The sequence below is a fragment of the Scyliorhinus torazame genome, chromosome 4 (genome assembly GCF_047496885.1).
Source record: "Scyliorhinus torazame isolate Kashiwa2021f chromosome 4, sScyTor2.1, whole genome shotgun sequence".
Lineage (NCBI taxonomy): Eukaryota > Metazoa > Chordata > Chondrichthyes > Carcharhiniformes > Scyliorhinidae > Scyliorhinus > Scyliorhinus torazame.
Window position 1 is genome coordinate 365,825,605 of NC_092710.1, and position 22,310 is coordinate 365,847,914.

Genomic DNA, 22,310 nt, shown 5'->3' on the forward strand with positions numbered 1-22,310 from the left:
GGGGACAGTGCAACATATATAGAACATAGAACATAGAACATTACAGCGCAGTACAGGCCTTTCGGCCCTCCATGTTGCGCCGACCTGTGAAACAACTCTAAAGCCCATCTACACTATTCCCTTATCGTCCATATGTCTATCCAATGACCATTTAAATGTCCTTAGTGTTGGCGAGTCCACTACTGTTGCAGGCAGGGCATTCCAAGCCCTTACTACTCTCTGAGTAAAGAACCTACCTCGGACATCTGTCTTATATCTATCTCCCCTCAATTTAAAGCTATGTCCCCTCGTGCTAGACATCACCACCGAGGAAAAAGGCTCTCACTGTCCACCCTATCCAATCCTCTGATCATCTTGTATGCCTCAATTAAGTCACCTCTTAACCTTCTTCTCTCTAATGAAAACAGCCTCAAGTCCCTCAGCCTTTCCTCATAAGATCTTCCCTCATACCAGGCAACATTCTGGTAAATCTCCTCTGCACCCTTTCCAATGCTTCCACACCCTTCCTACAATGCGGCGACCAGAATTGTACGCAATACTCCAAATGCGGCCGCACCAGAGTTTTGTACAGCTGCAACATGACCTCATGGCTCCGAAACTCAATCCCTCTACCAATAAAAGCTAACACACCGTACGCCGTCTTAACAACCCTATCTGCCAGACCATGGGGCATCTGGCACCGTGGGGGTATGGGGGAGGCAACCCGCTCCCGGTGGCCGTCAAGGTGACGGTCGCCCTGAACGTTTACGCCGTGAATTCCTTCCAGGTGTCGAATTAGGACCTTTATTTATTCATTTGCAGGATGTGGCTGCCGCTGGTCAGACCAGCGTTTATTACCCATCCCTAGTTGCCCTTCAGAAGGTGGTGGTGAGCTGCCTTCTTGAATCGCTGCAGTCCCTGCGGTGTAGGTACACCCACTGTGCTGTTAGGGAGTTCCAGGATCTTGACCCAGCGACAGTGAAGGAACGGCGATATGGGCAGCAAGGTAGCACAGTGGTTAGCACTGTTGCTTCACTGCTCCAGGGTCCCAGGTTCGATTCCCGGCTTGGGTCACTGTCTGTGCGGAGTCTGCACGTTCTCCCCGTGTCTGCGTGGGTTTCCTCCGGGTGCTCCGGTTTCCTCCCACAGTCCCAAAAGACGTGCTGTTAGGTGAATTGGACATTCTGAATTCTCCCTATGTGACCCGAACAGGTACCGGAATGTGGCGACTAGGGGCTTTTCACAGTAACTTCATTGCAGTGTTAGTGTAAGCCTGCTTGTGGCAATAAAGATTATTATTATATTTCCCAGTCAGGGTGGTGAGTGACTGGGAGGGGAACCTCCAGGTGGTGGGGTTCCCAGGTATCTGCTGCTCTTGTCCTTCTAGATGGCAGTGATCGTGGGGTGGAAGGTGCTGTCTAAGGAACCTTGGTGAGTTACTGCAGTGCATCCTGTAGATGGTACACACGGCTGTCACTGTGTGTCGGTGGTGGAGGGAGTGAATGTTTGTGGAAGGGGAGCCAATCAAGCGGGGCTGCTTTGTCCTGGACGGTGTCGAGCTTCTTGAGTGTTGTTGGAGCTGCGCTCATCCAGGCAAGTGGAGAGTATTCCATCGCACTCCTGACTTGTGCCTTGTAGATGGTGGACAGGTTTTGGGGGTCAAGAGGTGAGTTACTCGCTGTAGGATTCCCAGCCTTTGACCTTCCCTGGTAGCCACAGTATTAATGTGGCTGGGTCCAGTTCAGTTTCTGATCAATGGTAACCCCCAGGATGTTGATTGTGGGGATTCAGCGATGGTAATGACATTGAATGTCACGGGGCGGTGGTTAGATCCTCTCTTGTAGGAGATGATCATTGTCTGGCACTTGTGTGGCGCGAATGTAACTTGCCCCTTGTCAGCCCCGAGCCTGGATATTGTCCGGGTCTTGCTGTATTTGGACAGGGACTGCTTCACTATCTGAGGAGTGGCGAATGGTGCTGAACATTGTGTCTGTATTTTGCTTTTCTAAAGGCTGGGATTGGATTCTCACTGTTAAAAACAGAGGATGATGCATCGTAACAGGCGGTGTCACCAAACCCTCAGAGATGGGGAGGAGGTGGCACAGTGGCATTGTCACTGGACGGGTAATCCAGAGACCCAGGGGAATGTCTGGGATCCCCGGATCGAATCCCACTCTGGCACATGGTGAAATTGGAATTAAATTTAAGTATCTGGAAGTTAAAGTCTGTTGATGACCATGAAACCATTGTCGATCATCGTAAAACCCCATCTGGTTCACTAATGCCCTTTAGGGAAGGAAATCTGCCGTCCTTACACGTCTGGCCTACACGTGACTCCAGACCCACAGCAATGCGGTTTCCTCTTAGCAAACCACTCAGTTCCAGGGCAATTAGGGTCGGGCAACAAATGCTGGCCCCGACCAGCGACACCTACATCGCAAGAATGAATAAAAAAAGATTGGAGCTGGAATCGATCAACCAGCCCCTCCAACCTGCTCCATCGTTCCATTCGATCATGTCTGATCAAACTGCGGCCTTAACTCCACTTTGCTGCCTGTCCCCATAACCCTCGACTTCCTTTCCCACCAGAAACCTGTCTAACTCAGGCAGGGGGGTCAATGCTGAGTGTGTGAACTGGAATCAATAGTGAAATATCTGCCCCGGGCATTTCACATTTCCTGTCTAACTCAGGCAGGGGGGTCAATGCTGAGTGTGTGAACTGGAATCAATAGTGAAATATCTGCCCCGGGCGGTTCACTTTTCCTGTCTAACTCTGGCAGGGGGGTCAATGCTGAGTGTGTGAACTGGAATCAATAGTGAAATATCTGCCCCGGGCGGTTCACATTTCCTGTCTAACTCAGGCAGGGGGGTCAATGCTGAGTGTGTGAATTGGAATCAATAGTGAAATATCTGCCCTGGGCGGTTCACATTTCCTGTCTAACTCAGGCAGGGGGGGTCAATGCTGAGTGTGTGAACTGGAATCAACAGTGAAATATCTGCCCCGGGCGGTTCACATTTCCTGTCTAACTCAGGCAGGGGGGTCAATGCTGAGTGTGTGAATTGCTATCAATAGTGAAATATCTGCCCCGGGCGGTTCACATTTCCTGTCTAACTCAGGCAGGGGGATCAATGCTGAGTGTGTGAACTGGAATCAATAGTGAAATATCTGCCCCGGGCGGTTCACATTTCCTGTCTAACTCAGGCAGGGGGGTCAATGCTGAGTGTGTGAACTGGAATCAATAGTGAAATACCTGCCCCGGGCGGTTCACATTTCCTGTCTAACTCAGGCAGGGGGATCAATGCTGTGTGTGAACTGGAATCAATAGTGAAATATCTGCATCACAGAGATCATGATTTCCAAATTATTTCTAAATTCAAGGCTGGGCCCAAAAAACATTTCCATAGTTAATCAGCTGGGGCGTTTCTTCAACGTCTGATGTTCCCGTAGCTAAACCTTATTCAAAATCATCCCCTGAAAACTGTATAAAAATCCCTGAGCTCTCTGCTCAAACTGCAGATCGAGCTGAAGGTGCTGAGGGTCATTCAGTGAATTCACCAGTGACCTGTACCGACACCAAGATGCTGAGAATCTTCTTAACCGTGTCTGTCCTCTTCTGGAACCAACTCGCTGCACAGGATGCGTTAGACGAGGTGATCGAACTCTGTGATCAAGAGGACTGCCTTAAAGCCGCAGTCATCATTCAGGACAAGGTGAGTATCGTTCAGAGTTTACTGCATCCTGTAATGTTCGTACCAGTGGAAATTATTTAATGCCTGTGTTTTTGGGTCGAGTCCCCTTTACTCTCTTTACTGTCAAACATCTGTCTGACTCAGGCAGGGAGGATTGTCAATGCTGAGTGTGTGAACTGGAATAAACAGTGAAATATCTGCCCCGGGCGGTTCACACATCCCGGGACCCGGCACTCACACAGTTAATGATTTCTAAATTCAAGGCTGGGATCAGGAAAGTATTCTGAGGAGCAGAATCTATCTGTACTTTAGACACGGATTAATCAGGGATAGTCAGCGTGGAAGGTCTTTCTTGGCAAACACAGTTGAATTATTTGAGGCGGTGAGCAGGAGTGTTGATGAGGGGAATGCATTTGGAGTGGTCAATATGGGCTTTAGCCAGGCTTTTGATAGGGTCCCTCGTGGCAGACTGATCCAGTCAGGGCCCATGGCACCCAAGGCAAAGAGACACATTGGACCCACAATTGGCTGAGAGGCAGGAAGCTGAGGGTGGTCTCTGAAGGCAGAGGGCAGGTTAATCGGGGGGTGGAAAAGGCAAATGGGACACTGGTTTTCTCAATCGGGACATAGATTACAACAGCAGGGAGGTGATGTTGGAGTTGTACAGAACATTGGTGAGGACACAGCTGGAGTACTGTGTGTAATTCTGGGCACCACATTATAGGAAGGATGTGACTGTACTGGAGGGGGTGCAGAGGAGATTCACCAGGATGTAGCCTGGGACAGAACATTTCAGTTATGAAGAGAGGTTGGGGCTTGGGCTGTTTTCGCTGGAGTAGAGAAGACTGAGGGACGATCTGATCGATGGGTACAAGATTATGAGGGGCATGGTCAGGATAATAATAATCTTTATTATTGTCACAAGTAGGTTTACACTAACACTGCAATGAAGTTACTGTGTAAACCCCCTCATCGCCACATTCCGGCGCCTGTTCAGGTCACAGAGGGAGAATTCAGAATGTCCAATTCACCAACAGCACGTCTTTCAGGGCTTGTGGGAGGAAACCGGAGCACCCGGAGGAAACCCACACAGACACGGGGAGAACGTGCAGACTCCGCACAGACAGTGACCCAAGCCGGGAATCGAACTTGCGACCCTGGAGTTGTGAAGCCACAGTGCTAACCACTGTGCTACCGTGACATCTGAGCCCATCCGAAGCTCAACCCCACTCCCCTCATACCAGACCCCCACCCTACACCCCAGAAAGCAGCCCCCGTCCACCGGATTGTGTGTGACCCCCCCCAACCCACAAATACAGGGGAGATACATCGCCTCCACCGCCCAGAGACCCCTATGATAGGGACCCCCACCCAGAGACCCTGTGATAGGGTGGCCCCCCCCCACAGAGACCCCTGCGATAGGGAGACCCCCCACAGAGACCCCTGTGATAGGGAGACCCTCCCCAGAGACACGTGTGATAGGGACCCCCCCAGAGACCCTGTGATAGGGAGACCCCCCCCACAGAGACCCCTGTGATAGGGAGACCCCCACAGAGACCCCTGTGATAGGGAGACCCCCCCACAGAGACCCCTGTGATAGGAAGGCCCCCCCCCCCACAGAGACCCCTGTGATAGGGAGACCCCCCACAGAGACCCGTGTGATAGGGAGGCACCCCCCAGAGACCCTGTGATAGGGAGACCCCCCCCCCACAGAGACCCCTGTGATAGGGAGCCCCCCCCACACAGAGACCCCTGTGATAGGGACACCCCCCCAGAGACCCCTGTGAGAGGGAGACCCCCCCCCGCAGAGACCCCTGTGATAGGGAGACCCCCCCACAGAGACCCCTGTGATAGGGAGACACCCCCACAGAGACCCTGTGATAGGGAGACCCCCCCCCCACAGAGACACGTGTGATAGGGAGACCCCCACAGAGACCCCTGTGATAGGGAGACCCCCCCACAGAGACCCCTGTGATAAGGAGACCCCCCCACAGAGACCACTGTGATAGAGAGATACTCCCCCACAGAGACCCCTGCGATAGGGAGACCAACCCCCCCACAGAGACCCCTGTGATAGGGAGATCCTGCCCCCACAGAGACCTCTGTGATAGGGAGACCCCCCCCCACAGAGACCGCTGTGAAATTGAGAGACCCCCCCACAGAGACCCCTGTGATAGGGAGATCCTGCCCCCACAGAGACCTCTGTGATAGGGAGACCCCCCCCCACAGAGACCGCTGTGAAATTGAGAGACCCCCCCACAGAGACCCCTGTGATAGGGAGATCCTGCCCCCACAGAGACCTCTGTGATAGGGAGACCCCCCCCCACAGAGACCCCTGTGATAGGGAGACTCCCCGACACAAAGACCCCTGTGATAGGGAGACCCCCATCCCACAGAGACACCTGTGATAGGGAGACCACCCCCCCCCCACAGAGACCGCTGTGAAAGAGAGAGACCCCCCACAGAGACCCCTGTGATAGGGAAATCCTGCCCCCACAGAGACCCCTGTGATCGGGAGACCCCCCCCCCACAGAGACCCCTGTGATAGGGAGACCCCCCGACACAGAGACCCCTGTGATAGGGAGACCCCCCTCCCACAGAGACCCCTGTGATAGGGAGACCCCCCCCCACAGAGACCGCTGTGAAAGAGAGAGACCCCCCCCCCACAGAGACCCCTGTGATAGGGAGACCAAGCCCCCACAGAGACCCTTGTGATAGGGAGAACCCCCCCACAGAGACCCCTGTGATAGGGAGACCCCCCGACACAGAGACCCCTGTGATAGGGAGACCCCCCCTCCCACAGAGACCCCTGTGATAGGGAGACCCCCCCCCCCCACAGAGACCGCTGTGAAAGAGAGAGACCCCCCCCCCCACAGAGACCCCTGTGATAGGGAGGCCAAGCCCCCACAGAGACCCCTGTGATAGAGAGAACCCCCCCACAGAGACCCCTGTGATAGGGAGACCCCCGACACAGAGACCCCTGTGATAGGGAGACCCCCCTCCCACAGAGACCCCTGTGATAGGGAGACCCCCCCCACAGAGACCGCTGTGAAAGAGAGAGACCCCCCCACAGAGACCCCTGTGATAGGGAGACCCCCCACAGAGACGCCTGTGATAGGGACACCCCCCACAGAGACCCCTGTGACAGGGAGACACCCCCACAGAGACCCCTGTGATAGGGAGACCCCCACAGAGACCCCTGTGACAGGGAGACACCCCCACAGAGACCCCTGTGATAGGGAGACCCTGCCCCCAAAGAGACCCCTGTGACAGGGAGACCCCCCACACAGAGACCCCTCTGATAGGGAGGCCCACCCCGCACAGAGACCCCCGTGATAGGGAGAACCCCCCCACAGAGACCCTTGTGATAGGGAGACCCCCCCCACAAAGACCGCTGTGAAAGTGGGAGCCCCTCCCAGGGAGACCAGTGATAGGGAGACCAACCCACAGAGACCCCTGTGATAAGGAGACTACCCCACAGAGACCCCTGTGACAGGGAGACCCCCCTCCCCACAGAGACCCCTGTGATAGGGAGACTCCCCGACAGAGACACGTGTGATAGGGAGACCCCTATAGAGACCACTGTGAAAGGGAGACCCCCCCCACAGAGACCGCTGTGAAAGAGAGAGCCCCCCCCCCCCCACAGAGACCCCTGTGATAGGGAGACCCTGCCCCCACAGAGACCCCTGTGACAGGGAGACCCCCCCCACACAGGACCCCTCTGATAGGGAGGCCCACCCCCCACAGAGACCCCCGTGATAGGGAGACCCCCCCCCCCCAGAGAGACCCTTGTGATAGTGAGATCCCCCGGCCCCACAGAGACCCCTGTGATAGGGAGACCCCCCCCCCACAGAGACCCCTGTCATAGGGAGACCCCCCCCCCACAGAGACCCCTGTGATAGGGAGACCCCCCCCCCCCACAAAGACCGCTGTGAATGTGGGAGCCCCTCCCAGAGAGACCAGTGATAGGCAGACCCACCCACAGAGACCCCTGTGATCAGGAGACCACCCCACAGAGACCCCTGTGATAGGGACACCCCCCCCCCACAAAGAGAACCTGTGACAGGGAGACCCACTCCCCACAGAGACACCTGTGATAAGGAGACCACCCCACAGAGACCCCAGTGATAGGGACACCCCCCCAAAAAGAGAACCCTGTGACAGGGAGACCCCCCTCCCCACTGAGACCCCTGTGATAGGGAGACTCCCCGACAGAGACCACTGTGATAGGGAGACCCTCCCCACAGAGACCCCTGTGATAGGGAGACCCACCCACACAGAGACCCCTGTGATAGGGAGACCCCCACACACAGAGACCCCTGTGATAGGGAGACCCCCCACAGAGACCTCTGTGATAGGGAGACCCCACCCCCAGGGTCCCCTGTGATAGGGAGACCCCCCACAGAGACCTCGGTGATAGGGAGACTCCACCAACAGGGTCCCCTGTGTTAGGGTGACCCCCACACAGAGACCCCTGCGATAGAGAGACCCCCCCCCACAGAGACCCCTGTGAAAGGGAGACACCCCCCACACAGACCCCTGTTATAGAGAGTCTCCCCCACAGAGACCCCTGTGATAAGGAGACCCCCCCCCACACACAGACCCCTGTGATAAGGAGACCCCCCACAGAGACCCGTGTGATAGGGAGACCCCCCCCACACAGAGAACCCTGTGATAGGGAGACCCCCCGACACATAGACCTATGTGATAGGGAGACCCACCTCCCACAGAGACCCCTGTGATAGGGAGACCCCCCTCTCACAGAGACCGCTGTGAAAGAGAGAGCACCCCCCCACAGAGACCCATGTGATAGGGAGATCCTCCCCCCACAGAGACCCCTGTGATAAGGAGACCCCCCCCCCACACAGAGACCCCTGTGATAGGGAGGCTCACGCCCCACAGAGACCCCTGTGATAGGGAGACCCCCCCCGCCCCACTGAGACCCCTGTGATAGGTAGACCCCCCACAGAGACCCCTGTGATAGGGAGACACCCCCACAGAGACCCTGTGATAGGGAGACCCCCCCACAGAGACCACTGTGAAAGGGAGACACACCCCACAGAGACCGCTGTGAAAGGGAGACACACCCCACAGAGACCCCTGTGATAGGGAGACCCTGCCCCACAGAGACCCCTGTGACAGGGTGACCCCCCACACAGAGACCCCTCTGATAGGGAGGCCCACCCCCCACAGAGACCCCCGTGATAGGGAGAACCCCCCCACAGAGACCCTTGTGATAGGGAGACCCCCCCCACAAAGACCGCTGTGAAAGTGGGAGCCCCTCCCAGAGAGACCAGTGATAGGGAGACCAACCCACAGAGACCCCTGTGATAAGGAGACTACCCCACAGAGACCCCTGTGACAGGGAGACCCCCCTCCCCACTGAGACCCCTGTGATAGGGAGACTCCCCGACAGAGACACGTGTGATAGGGAGACCCCCATAGAGACCACTGTGAAAGGGAGACCCCCCCACAGAGACCGCTGTGAAAGAGAGAGCCCCCCCCCCCACAGAGACTCCTGTGATAGGGAGACCCTGCCCCCACAGAGACCCCTGTGACAGGGAGACCCCCCCCACACAGGACCCCTCTGATAGGGAGGCCCACCCCCCACAGAGACCCCCGTGATAGGGAGACCCCCCCCCCAGAGAGACCCTTGTGATAGTGAGACCCCCCCGGCCCCACAGAGACCCCTGTGATAGGGAGACCCCCCCCCCCACAGAGACCCCTGTCATAGGGAGACCCCCCCCCACAGAAACCCCTGTGATAGGGAGACCCCCCCCCTCCACAAAGACCGCTGTGAAAGTGGGAGCCCCTCCCAGAGAGACCAGTGATAGGGAGACCCACCCACAGAGACCCCTGTGATCAGGAGACCACCCCACAGAGACCCCTGTGATAGGGACACCCCCCCCCCCACAAAGAGAACCTGTGACAGGGAGACCCACTCCCCACAGAGACACCTGTGATAAGGAGACCACCCCACAGAGACCCCAGTGATAGGGACACCCCCCCAAAAAGAGAACCCTGTGACAGGGAGACCCCCCTCCCCACTGAGACCCCTGTGATAGGGAGACTCCCCGACAGAGACCACTGTGATAGGGAGACCCTCCCCACAGAGACCCCTGTGATAGGGAGACCCCCCCACACAGAGACCCCTGTGATAGGGATACCCCCCACACAGAGACCGCTGTGATAGGGAGACCCCCCACAGAGACCTCTGTGATAGGGAGACCCCACCCCCAGGGTCCCCTGTGATAGGGAGACCCCCCACAGAGACCTCGGTGATAGGGAGACTCCACCAACAGGGTCCCCTGTGATAGGGTGACCCCCACACAGAGACCCCTGCGATAGAGAGACCCCCCCCACAGAGACCCCTGTGAAAGGGAGACACCCCCCACACAGACCCCTGTTATAGAGAGTCTCCCCCACAGAGACCCCTGTGATAAGGAGACCCCCCCCACACACAGACCCCTGTGATAAGGAGACCCCCCACAGAGACCCGTGTGATAGGGAGACCCCCACCCCCACACAGAGAACCCTGTGATAGGGAGACCCCCCGACACATAGACCTATGTGATAGGGAGACCCACCTCCCACAGAGACCCCTGTGATAGGGAGACCCCCCTCTCACAGAGACCGCTGTGAAAGAGAGAGCACCCCCCCACAGAGACCCATGTGATAGGGAGATCCTCCCCCCACAGAGACCCCTGTGATAAGGAGACCCCCCCCCACACAGAGACCCCTGTGATAGGGAGGCCCACGCCCCACAGAGACCCCTGTGATAGGGAGACCCCCCCCGCCCCACTGAGACCCCTGTGATAGGTAGACCCCCCACAGAGACCCCTGTGATAGGGAGACACCCCCACAGAGACCCTGTGATAGGGAGACCCCCCCCACAGAGACCACTGTGAAAGGGAGACACACCCCACAGAGACCGCTGTGAAAGGGAGACACACCCCACAGAGACCCCTGTGATAGGGAGACCCTGCCCCACAGAGACTCCTGTGACAGGGAGAACCCCCCGCACAGAGACCCCTCTGATAGGGAGGCCCACCCCCCACAGAGACCCCCGTGATAGGGAGAACCCCCCACAGAGACCCCTGTGATAGGGAGACCCCCCCACAGAGACCCCTGTGATAGAGAGACCCCCCCCACAAAGACCGCTGTGAAAGTGGGAGCCCCTCCCAGAGAGACCAGTGATAGGGAGACCAACCCACAGAGACCCCTGTGATAAGGAGACCACCCCACAGAGACCCCTGTGATAGGGACACCCCCCCCCCCCCCACAAAGAGAACCCTGTGACAGGGAGTCCCCCCTCCCCACTGAGACGCCTGTGATAGGGAGACTCCCCGACAGAGACCCCTGTGATAGGGAGACACCCCCACAGAGAACCTGTGATGGGGAGACCCCCCCACAGAGACACGTGTGATAGGGAGACCCCCACAGAGACCACTGTGAAAGGGAGACCCCCCTACAGAGACCGCTGTGAAAGTGAGAGCCCCCCCCCCACAGAGACCCCTGTGATAGGGAGACCCTGCCCCCACAGAGACCCCCGTGATAGGGAGACCCCCATCCCCACAGAGACCCCTGTGATAGGCACACCCCCCCCCCCAAAAGAGAACCCTGTGACAGGGAGACCCTGCCCCCACTGAGACCCCTTTGATAGGGAGACTCCCCGACAGAGACCACTGTGATAGGGAGACCCCCCCCCACAGAGACCCCTGTGATAGGGAGACCCCCCCACACAGAGACCCCTGTGATAGGGAGACCCCCCCACACAGAGACCCCTGTGATAGGGAGACCCTGCCCCCACAGAGACCCCTGTGATAGGGAGACCACCCCCCCCACAGAGACCCCTGTCATAGGGAGACCCCCCCCCCCCCCCACAGAGACCCCTGTGATAGGGAGACCCCCCCCCCCACAAAGACCGCTGTGAAAGTGGGAGCCCCTCCCAGAGAGACCAGTGATAGGCAGACCCACCCACAGAGACCCCTGTGATAGGGAGACACACCCACAGAGACCCTGTGATAGGGAGACCCCCCCACAGAGACACGTGTGACAGTGAGACCTTCACAGAGACCCCTGTGATAGGGAGACCCACCCCCCACACAGAGACCCCTGTGACAGTGAGACCCCCACAGAGACCCCTGTGATAGGGAGACCCACCCCCCACACAGAGACCCCTGTGATAGGGAGACCCCCCCACAGAGACCCCTGTGATAGGGAGACCCCCCCCCACAGAGACCCCTGTGATCGGGAGACCCCCCCCCCCACAGAGACCCTTGTGATAGGGAGACCCCCCCCCCACAAAGACCGCTGTGAAAGTGGGAGCCCCTCCCAGAGAGACCAGTGATAGGGAGACCACCCCACAGAGACCCCTGTGATAGGGCACCTCCCCCCCCACAAAGAGAACCCTGTGACAGGGAGACCCCCCTCCCCACATAGACCCCTGTGATAAGGAGACCACCCCACAGAGACCCCTGTGATAGGGACACCCCCCCCCCCCAAAAAAGAAAACCCTGTGACAGGGAGCCCCCCTCCCCACTGAGACCCCTGTGATAGGGAGACTCCCCGACAGAGACCAGTGTGATAGGGAGACCCCCCCCCCCACAGAGACCCCTGTGATAGGGAGACACCCCCACACAGAGACCCCTGTGATAGGGAGACCCCCCACACAGAGACCCCTGTGATAGGGAGACCCCCCACAGAGACCTCTGTGATAGGGGGACCCCACGCCCAGGGTCCCCTGTGATAGTGAGACCCCCCATTGAGACCTCTGTGATAGGGAGACTCCACCAACAGGGTCCCCTGTGATAGGGTGACCCCCACACAGAGACCTCTGTGATAAGGAGACCCCACCCCCAGGGAGACCCCCCACAGAGACCCCTGTGAAAGGGAGACACCCCCCACACAGACCCCTGTTATAGAGAGACACCCCCACAGAGACCCCTGTGATAAGGAGAACACCCCCCCCCCCACAGAGACCACTGTGATAGGGTGACCCCCCCCCACAGAGACCCCTGTGATAGGGAGACCCCCCCCCACAGAGACCCCTGTGATAGGGTGACCCCCCCCCCACAGAGACCCCTGTGATAGGGAGACCCCCCCCACAGAGACCCCTGTGATGGGGGACCCCCCACAGAGACCCGTGTGATAGGGAGACCCCCCACAGAGACCCCTGTGATAGAGAGACACCCCCGACACAGAGACCCATGTGATAGGGAGACCCCCCGACACAGAGACCCCTGTGATAGGGAGACCCCCCTCACACAGAGACCCCTGTGATAGGGAGACCCCCCTCTCACAGAGACCGCTGTGAAAGAGAGAGCACCCCCCCACAGAGACTCCTGTGATAGGGAGACCCTGCCCCCACAGAGACCCCTGTGATAAGGAGACCCCCCCCCACACAGAGACCCCTGTGATAGGGAGGCCCACCCCCCACAGAGACCCCTGTGATAGGGAGACCCCCCCGCCCCACAGAGACCCCTGTGATAGGTAGACCCCCCACAGAGACCCCTGTGATAGGGAGACACCCCCACAGAGACCCTGTGATAGGGAGACCCCCCCAGAGAGACACGTGTGATAGGGAGACCCCCACAGAGACCACTGTGAAAGGGAGACCCACCACACAGAGACCGCTGTGAAAGAGAGAGCCCCCCCCCCACAGAGACCCCTGTGATAGGGAGACCCTGCCCCCACAGAGACCCCTGATTCGGGAAGACCCCCCCAGGGACCCCTGTGATAGGGAGACCCACCCACAGAGACCCCTGTGATAGGGAAACCCCCCCAACAGAGACCCCTGTGATAGGGAGTCACCCGACAAAGACCCCTGTGACAGTGAGACCCCCACAGAGACCCCTGTGATAGGGAGACCCACCCCCCACACAGAGACCCCTGTGATAGGGAGACCCCTCCACAGAGACCCCTGTGATAGGGAGACCCCCCCCACAGAGACCCCTGTGATAGGGAGACCTCCCCCCCACAGTGACCCCTGTGATAGGGACACCACCCCCCGCCACAAAGAGAACCCTGTGACAGGGAGACCCCCCTCCCGACAGAGACCCCTGTGATAAGGAGACCACCCCACAGAGACCCCTGTGATAGGGACACCCCCCCCCCCAAAAAGAAAACCCTACGACAGGGAGCCCCCCTCCCACTGAGACCCCTGTGATAGGGAGACTCCCCGACAGAGACAAGTGTGATAGGGAGACCCCCCCCACAGAGACCCCTGTGATAGGGTGACCCCAACACAGTGACCTCTGTGATAAGGAGACCCCACCCCCAGGGTCCCATGTGATAGGGAGACCCCCCACAGAGACCTCTGTGATAGGGAGACCCCACCCCCAGGGTCCCCTGTGATAGCGAGACCCCCCACAGAGACCTCTGTGATAGGGAGACTCCACCAACAGGGTCCCCTGTGATAGGGTGACCCCCACACAGTGACCTCTGTGAGAAGGAGACCCCACCCCCAGGGAGACCCCCCACAGAGACCCCTGTGAAAGGGAGACACCCCCCACACAGACCCCTGTTATAGAGAGACACCCCCACAGAGACCCCTGTGATAAGGAGAACCCCCCCCCACAGAGACCACTGTGATAGAGAGACCCTCCCCCACAGAGACCCCTGTGATAGGGAGACCCCCCCCCCACACAGAGACCCCTGTGATAAGGAGACCCCCCACAGAGACCCCTGTGATAGGGAGACCCCCCCCACAGAGACCCCTGTGATAGGGGGACCCCCCCACAGAGACCCGTGTGATAGGGGGACCCCCCCACAGAGACCCCTGTGATAGGGAGACCCCCCCCACAGAGACCCCTGTGATAGGGGGACCCCCCCACAGAGACCCCTGTGATAGGGGGACCCCCCCACAGAGACCCGTGTGATAGGGAGACCCACCCACACAGAGACCCCTGTGATAGGGGGACCCCCCCACAGAGACCCCTGTGATAGGGAGACCCCCCGACACAGAGAGCCCTGTGATAGGGAGACCCCCCTCTCACAGAGACCGCTGTGAAAGAGAGAGCACCCCCCCCACAGAGACCCCTGTGATAGGGAGACCCTGCCCCCACAGAGACCCCTGTGATAAGGAGACCCCCCCCACACAGAGACCCCTGTGATAGGGAGGCCCACCCCCCACAGAGACCGCTGTGATAGAGAGACCCCCCCGCCCCACAGAGACCCCTGTGATAGGTAGACCCCCCACAGAGACCCCTGTGATAGGGAGACACCCCCACAGAGACCCTGTGATAGGGAGACCCCCCACAGAGACACGTGTGATAGGGAGACCCCCACAGAGACCACTGTGAAAGGGAGACCCACCCCACAGAGACCGCTGTGAAAGAGAGAGCCCCCCCCCACAGAGACCCCTGTGATAGGGAGACCCTGCCCCCACAGAGACCCTTGTGATAGGGAGACCCCCCCCCACAGAGACCCCTGTGATAGGGAGACCCCCCCACAGAGACCCCCGTGATAGGGAGAACCCCCCCACAGAGACCCTTGTGATAGGGAGACCCCCCGCCCCACAGAGACCCTTGTGATAGGGAGACCCCCCCACAGAGACCCCTGTGATAGGGAGACCCCCCCACAGAGACCCCTGTGATAGGGAGACCCCCCCACAGAGACCCCTGTGATAGAGAGACCCCCCCCACAAAGACCGCTGTGAAAGTGGGAGCCCCTCCCAGAGAGACCAGTGATAGGGAGACCAACCCACAGAGACCCCTGTGATAAGGAGACCACCCCACAGAGACCCCTGTGATAGGGACACCCCCCCCCCCCACAGAGACCCCTGTGATAAGGAGACCCCCCGCCCCATCGAGACCCCTGTGATAGGGAGACCCCCCACAGAGACCCCTGTGATAGAGAGACCACTCCACAGAGATCCCTGCGATAGAGAGACCCCCCCCCCCACAGAGACACCTGTGACAGTGAGACCCCACCCACAGAGACCCCTGTGATAGGGAGACCCCCCCACAGAGACCCCTGTGATAGGGAGACCCCCCCACAGAGACCCCTGTGACAGTGAGACCCCCCTCACAGAGACCCCGGTGATAGGGAGACCCCCCAACAGAGACCCCTGTGATAGGGAGACCCTCCCACAGAGACACCTGTGACAGTGAGACCACCCTCACAGAGACCCCTGTGATAGGGAGACCCCCCCCCCGCACATAGACCCCTGTGATAGGGAGACCTCCCAACAGAGACCCCTGTGATAGGGAGACACTCCCCAGAGACCCCTGTGATAGGGAGACCCCCCCCACAGAGACCCCTGTGATAGGGAGACACCCCCCAGAGACCCCTGTGATAGGGAAACCCCCCCACAGAGACCCCTGTGATAGGGAGACCCCCCCAAAAAAAGACCACTGTGATAGGGAGAACCCCCCCCCCACAGAGACCCCTGTGACAGTGAGACCCCCCCAGGGACCCCTGTGATAGGGAGACCCACCCACAGAGACCCCTGTGATAGGGAGACCCCCCAACAGAGACCCCTGTGATCGGGAGTCACCCCGACAGAGACCCCTGTGACAGTGAGAGACCCCTGTGATAGGGAGACCCACCCCATAGAGACTCCTATGATAGGGAGACACCCCACAGAGACCCCTGTGATAGGGAGACCCCCCCATAGAGACTCCTGTGATAGGGAGACCCCCCCCCCCCACAGAGACCCCTATGATAGGGAGACCCCCCCCCCACAAAGACCACTGTGAAAGTGGGAGCCCCTCCCAGAGAGACCAGTGATAGGGAGACCACCCCACAGAGACCCCTGTGATAGGGACACCCCCCCCCCCCACAAAGAGAACCCTGTGATAAGGAGACCACCCCACAGAGACCCCTGTGATAGGGACACCCCCCCCCCTCCAAAAAAGAAAACCCTGTGACAGGGAGCCCCCCTCCCCACTGAGATCCCTGTGATAGGGAGACTCCCCGACAGAGACCACTGTGATAGGGAGACCCCCCCCACAGAGACCCCTGTGATAGGGAGACCCCCCCCACACAGAGACCCCTGTGATAGGGAGACCCCCCACACAGAGACCCCTGTGATAGGGAGACCCCCCACAGAGACCTCTGTGATAGGGAGACTCCACCAACAGGGTCCCCTGTGATAGGGTGACCCCCACACAGAGCCCTCTGTGATAGGGAGACCCCACCCCCAGGGAGACCCCCCACAGAGACACCTGTGAAAGGGAGACACCCCCCACACAGACCCCTGTTATAGAGAGACACCCCCACAGAGACCCCTGTGATAAGGAGAACCCCCCCCCCCACAGAGACCACTGTGATAGAGAGACCCTCCCCCACAGAGACCCCTGTGATAGGGAGACCCCCCCCCACACAGAGACCCCTGTGATAAGGAGGCCCCCACAGAGACCCCTGTGATAGGGAGACCCCCCCCCCCCCCACAGAGACCCCTGTGATAGGGGGACCCCCCACAGAGACCCGTGTGATAGGGAGACCCACCCACACAGAGACCCGTGTGATACGGAGACCCCCCTCCCACAGAGAGCCCTGTGATAGGGAGGCCCACCCCCCACAGAGACCCCTGTGATAGGGAGACCCTGCCCCCACAGAGACCCCTGTGATAAGGAGACCCCCCCCCACACAGAGACCCCTGTGATAGGGAGGCCCACCCCCCACAGAGACCCCTGTGACAGGGAGACCCCACCCCACAGAGACCCCTGTGATAAGGAGACCCCCCCCCCACACAGAGACCCCTGTGATAGGGAGGCCCACCCTCCACAGAGACCCCCGTGATAGGGAGAACCCCCCCACAGAGACCCTTGTGATAGGGAGAACCCCCGCCCCACAGAGACCCCTGTGATAGGGAGACCCCCCCCCACAAAGACCGCTGTGAAAGTGGGAGCCCCTCCCAGAGAGACCCCTGTGATAGAGAGACCCCCCCCCCACAAAGACCGCTGTGAAAGTGGGAGCCCCTCCCAGAGAGACCAGTGATAGGGAGACCACCCCACAGAGACCCCTGTGATTGAGAGACCCCCCCCACAAAGACCGCTGTGAAAGTGGGAGCCCCTCCCAGAGAGACCAGTGATAGGGAGACCAACCCACAGAGACCCCTGTGATAGGGACCCCCCCCCCCCCCCACAAAGAGAACCATGTGACAGGAAGACCCCCCTCCCCACTGAGACCCAGGTGATAGGGAGACTCCCCGACAGAGACCCCTGTGATAGGGAGACACCCCCACAGAGAACCTGTGATAGGGAGACCCCCCCACAGAGACCACTGTGAAAGGGAGACCCCCCCCCCACAGAGACCGCTGTGAAAGAGAGAGCCCCCCCCCACAGAGACCCCTGTGATAGGGAGACCCTGCCCCCACAGAGACCCCTGTGACAGGGAGACCCCCCCACACAGAGACCCCTCTGATAGGGAGGCCCACCCCCCACAGAGACACCCGTGATAGGGAGACCCCCCCCCCACAGAGACCCTTGTGATAGGGAGACACCCCGGCCCCACAGAGACCCCTGTGATAGGGAGACCCCCCCACAGAGACCCCTGTGATAGGGAGACCCCCCCCACAGGGACCCCTGTGATAGGGAGACCCCACTCCCCACAGAGACCCCTGTTATAGGGAGACTCCCCGACAGAGACCCCTGTGATAGGGACACCCCTCCCAAAAAAAGAACCCTGTGACAGGGAGACCCCACTCCCCACTGAGACCCCTGTGATAGGGAGACTCCCCGACAGAGACCACTGTGATAGGGAGACCCCCCCCACAGAGACCCCTGTGATAGGGAGACCCCCCCCCCCACAGAGACCTCTGTGATAGGGAGACCCCCCCACACAGAGACCCCTGTGATAGGGAGACCCCACCCCCAGGGTCCGCTGTGATAGGGAGACCCCCCACAGAGACCCCTGCGATAGAGAGACCCCCCCCACAGAGACACCTGTTATTGGGAGACCCCCACAGAGACCCCTGTGAAAGGGAGACACCCCCCACACAGACCCCTGTTATAGAGAGACACCCCCACAGAGATTCCTGTGATAAGGAGAACCCCCCCCCCACAGAGACCCATGTGATAGGGAGACCCCCCTCCCACAGAGACCCCTGTGATAGGGAGACCCCCCCCACCACAGAGACCGCTGTGAAAGAGAGAGCCCCCCCCCACAGAGACCTCTGTGATAGGGAGACCCTGCCCCCACAGAGACCCCTGTGATAAGGAGACCCCCCCCACACAGAGACCCCTGTGATAGGGAGGCGCACCCCCCACAGAGACCCCTGTGATAGGGAGACCCCCCCGCCCCACAGAGACCCCATGATAGGGAGACCCCCCACAGAGACCCCTGTGATAGGAGACCCCCCCCCACAGTAGACCCCTGTGATAGCGAGACCCCCCCCGCCCCACAGAGACCCCTGTGATAGGGAGCCCCCCCCCCCACACAGAGACCCCTGTGATAGGGAGACCCCCCACACAGAGACCCCTGTGATAGGGAAACCCCCTTCCCACAGAGACCCCTGTGATCGGGAGACACCCCCCCACAAAGACCGCTGTGAAATTGGGAGCCCCTCCCAGAGAGACCAGTGATAGGGAGACCCACCCACAGAGACCCCTGTGATAAGGAGACAATCCCACAGAGACCCCTGTGATATGGACACCCCCCCCCCCCACAAAGAGAACCCTCTAACAGGGAGACCCCCCTCCCCACTGAGACCCCTGTGATAGGGAGACTCCCCGACAGAGACCACTGTGATAGGGAGACCCCCCCACAGAGACCCCTGTGATAGGGAGACCCCCCCCACACAGAGACCCATGTGATAGGGAGACCCCCCACACAGAGACCCCTGTGATAGGGAGACCCCCCCACAGAGACCTCTGTGATAGGGAGACCCCACCCCCAGGGTCCGCTGTGATATGGTGACCCTCACAGTGACCCTGTGATAGAGAGACCCCCCCACAGACACGCCTGTGATAGGGAGACCCCACCCCCAGGGTCCCCTGTGATATGGAGACCCCCACACAGAAACCCATGTGATAGAGAGACCCCCCCACAGAGACCCCTGCGATAGAGAGACCCCCCCCACAGAGACACCTGTGACAGTGAGACCCCACCCACAGAGACCCCTGTGATAGGGAGACCCCCCCACAGAGACCCCTGTGATAGGGAGACCCCCCCACAGAGACCCCTGTGACAGTGAGACCCCCCTCACAGAGACCCCGCTGATAGGGAGACCCCCCAACAGAGACCCCTGTGATAGGGAGACCCTCCCACAGAGACACCTGTGACAGTGAGACCCCCCTCACAGAGACCCCTGTGATAGGGAGACCCCCTCCCCCCACATAGACCCCTGTGATAGGGAGACCTCCCAACAGAGACCCCTGTGATAGGGAGACACTCCCCAGAGACCCCTGTGATAGGGAGACCCCCCCACAGAGACCCCTGTGATAGGGAGACACCCCCCAGAGACCCCTGTGATAGGGAAACCCCCCCACAGAGACCCCTGTGATAGGGAGACCCACCGCCTCAGAGACCCTGTGACAGTGAGACCCCCCCAGGGACCCCTGTGATAGGGAGACCCCCCCACAGAGACCCCTGTGATAGGGAGACCCCCCCAACAGAGACCCCTGTGATAGGGAATCACCCCGACAGAGACCCCTGTGACAGTGAGACCCCCACAGAGACCCCTGTGATAGGGAGACCACCCCCACACTGAGACCCCTGTGATAGGGAGACCCCCCCACAGAGACCCCTGTGATAGGGAGACCCCCCCAACAGAGACCGCTGTGAGAAGGAGACCCCCCAACAGAGACCTCTGTGATAGGGAGAGCCCCCCCCAGAGACCCCTGTGATAGGGAGACCCCCCCACAGCGACCCCTGTGATAGGGAGACCCCCACAGAGACCCCTGTGATAGGGAGACCCCCCTCAGGGATCCCTGTGATAGGGACCCCCCCCCCCACAGAGCCCCCTGTGACAGTGAGACCCCCACAGAGACCCCTGTGATAGGGAGACCCCCCCACACAGAGACCCCTGTGATAGGGAGACCCCCACAGAGACCCCTGTGATAGGGAGACCCCCCCAACAGAGACCCCTGTGAGAGGAAGACCCCCCCCCAGAGACCCCTGTGATAGAGAGACTCCCCCACAGAGACCCCTGTGATAGGGAGACCCCCCTCAGAGTTCCATGTGATAGGGAAGCCCCCCCCCCCCAAAGAGACCCCTGTGATAGGGAGACCCACCCCCCACACAGAGACACCTGTGATAGGGAGACCCCCCCACAGAGACCCCTGTGATAGGGAGACCCCCCCAACAGAGACCCCTGTGAGAGGGAGGCCCCCCAACAGAGACCCCTCTGATAGGGAGACCCCCCCCCCAGAGACCCCTGTGATAGGGAGACCCCCCCCTCAGAGATCCCTGTGATAGGGACCCCCCCCCCCCCACAGAGACCCCTGTGACAGTGAGACCCCCACAGAGACCCATGTGATAGTGGAACCCCCCCACACAGAGACCCCTGTGATAGGGAGATCCCCCACAGAGACCCCTGTGATAGGGAGACCCCCCCCACAGAGCCTCTTGTGACAGTGAGACCCCCACAGAGACCCCTGTGATAGGGAGACCCCCCTACACAGAGACCCCTGTGATAGGGAGACCCCCCACTGAGACCCCTGTGATAGGGAGACCCCCCCAACAGAGACCCCTGTGAGAGGGAGACCCCCCCCCCAGAGACCCCTGTGATAGAGAGACCCCCCCACAGAGACCCCTGTGATAGGGAGACCCCCCCCTCAGAGTTCCCTGTGATAGGGAAGTCCCATCCCCCACAGAGACCCTTGTGATAGGGAGACCCCCCGGCCCCACAGAGAACCCTGTGATAGGGAGTCCCCCCCCACAGAGACCCCTGTGACAGGGAGACCCCACTCCCCACTGAGACCCCTGTGATAGGGAGACTCCCCGACAGAGACCACTGTGATAGGGAGACCCCCCCCCACAGAGACCCCTGTGATAGGGAGACCCCCCCACACAGAGACCCCTGTGATAGGGAGACCCCCCACAGAGACCCCTGTGATAGGGAGACCCCCCCACACAGAAACCTCTGTGATAGGGAGACCCCCCTCAGGGATCCCTGTGATAGGGACCCCCCCCCCCCCCCACAGAGCCCCCTGTGACAGTGAGACCCCCACAGAGACCCCTGTGATAGGGAGACCCCCCCACACAGAGACCCCTGTGATAGGGAGACCCCCCCCCAACAGAGACCCCTGTGAGAGGAAGACCCCCCCCCCAGAGACCCCTGTGATAGAGAGACTCCCCCACAGAGACCCCTGTGATAGGGAGACCCCCCTCAGAGTTCCATGTGATAGGGAGACCCCCCCCCCACAGAGACCCCTGTGATAGGGAGACCCACCCCCCACACAGAGACACCTGTGATAGGGAGACCCCCCCACAGAGACCCCTGTGATAGGGAGACCCCCCCAACAGAGACCCCTGTGAGAGGGAGGCCCCCCAACAGAGACCCCTCTGATAGGGAGACCCCCCCCCCAGAGACCCCTGTGATAGGGAGACCCCCCCTCAGAGATCCCTGTGATAGGGACCCCCCCCCCCCACAGAGACCCCTGTGACAGTGAGACCCCCACAGAGACCCCTGTGATAGTGGAACCCCCCCACACAGAGACCCCTGTGATAGGGAGACCCCCCACAGAGACCCC

At 60.0% G+C, this 22,310-nt stretch overlaps 2 protein-coding genes across 2 annotated transcripts in view; one reads left to right on the forward strand and one right to left on the reverse strand.

Annotated features, from left to right (window-relative positions):
- The window catches only part of LOC140411227 (uncharacterized), a 211,574-nt gene that overhangs the window by 131,945 nt on the left and 57,319 nt on the right, over positions 1 to 22,310 (reverse strand). The window lies entirely within an intron of this gene.
- The window catches only part of LOC140411773 (uncharacterized), a 33,287-nt gene continuing 14,455 nt past the window's right edge, over positions 3,479 to 22,310 (forward strand). Inside the window, exon 1 of the mRNA XM_072500757.1 lies at positions 3,479 to 3,690. Within this exon, the coding sequence (XP_072356858.1) occupies positions 3,559 to 3,690 (132 nt within the window). The 5' untranslated portion in view covers positions 3,479 to 3,558. The remainder of the gene's footprint in view (positions 3,691 to 22,310) is intronic.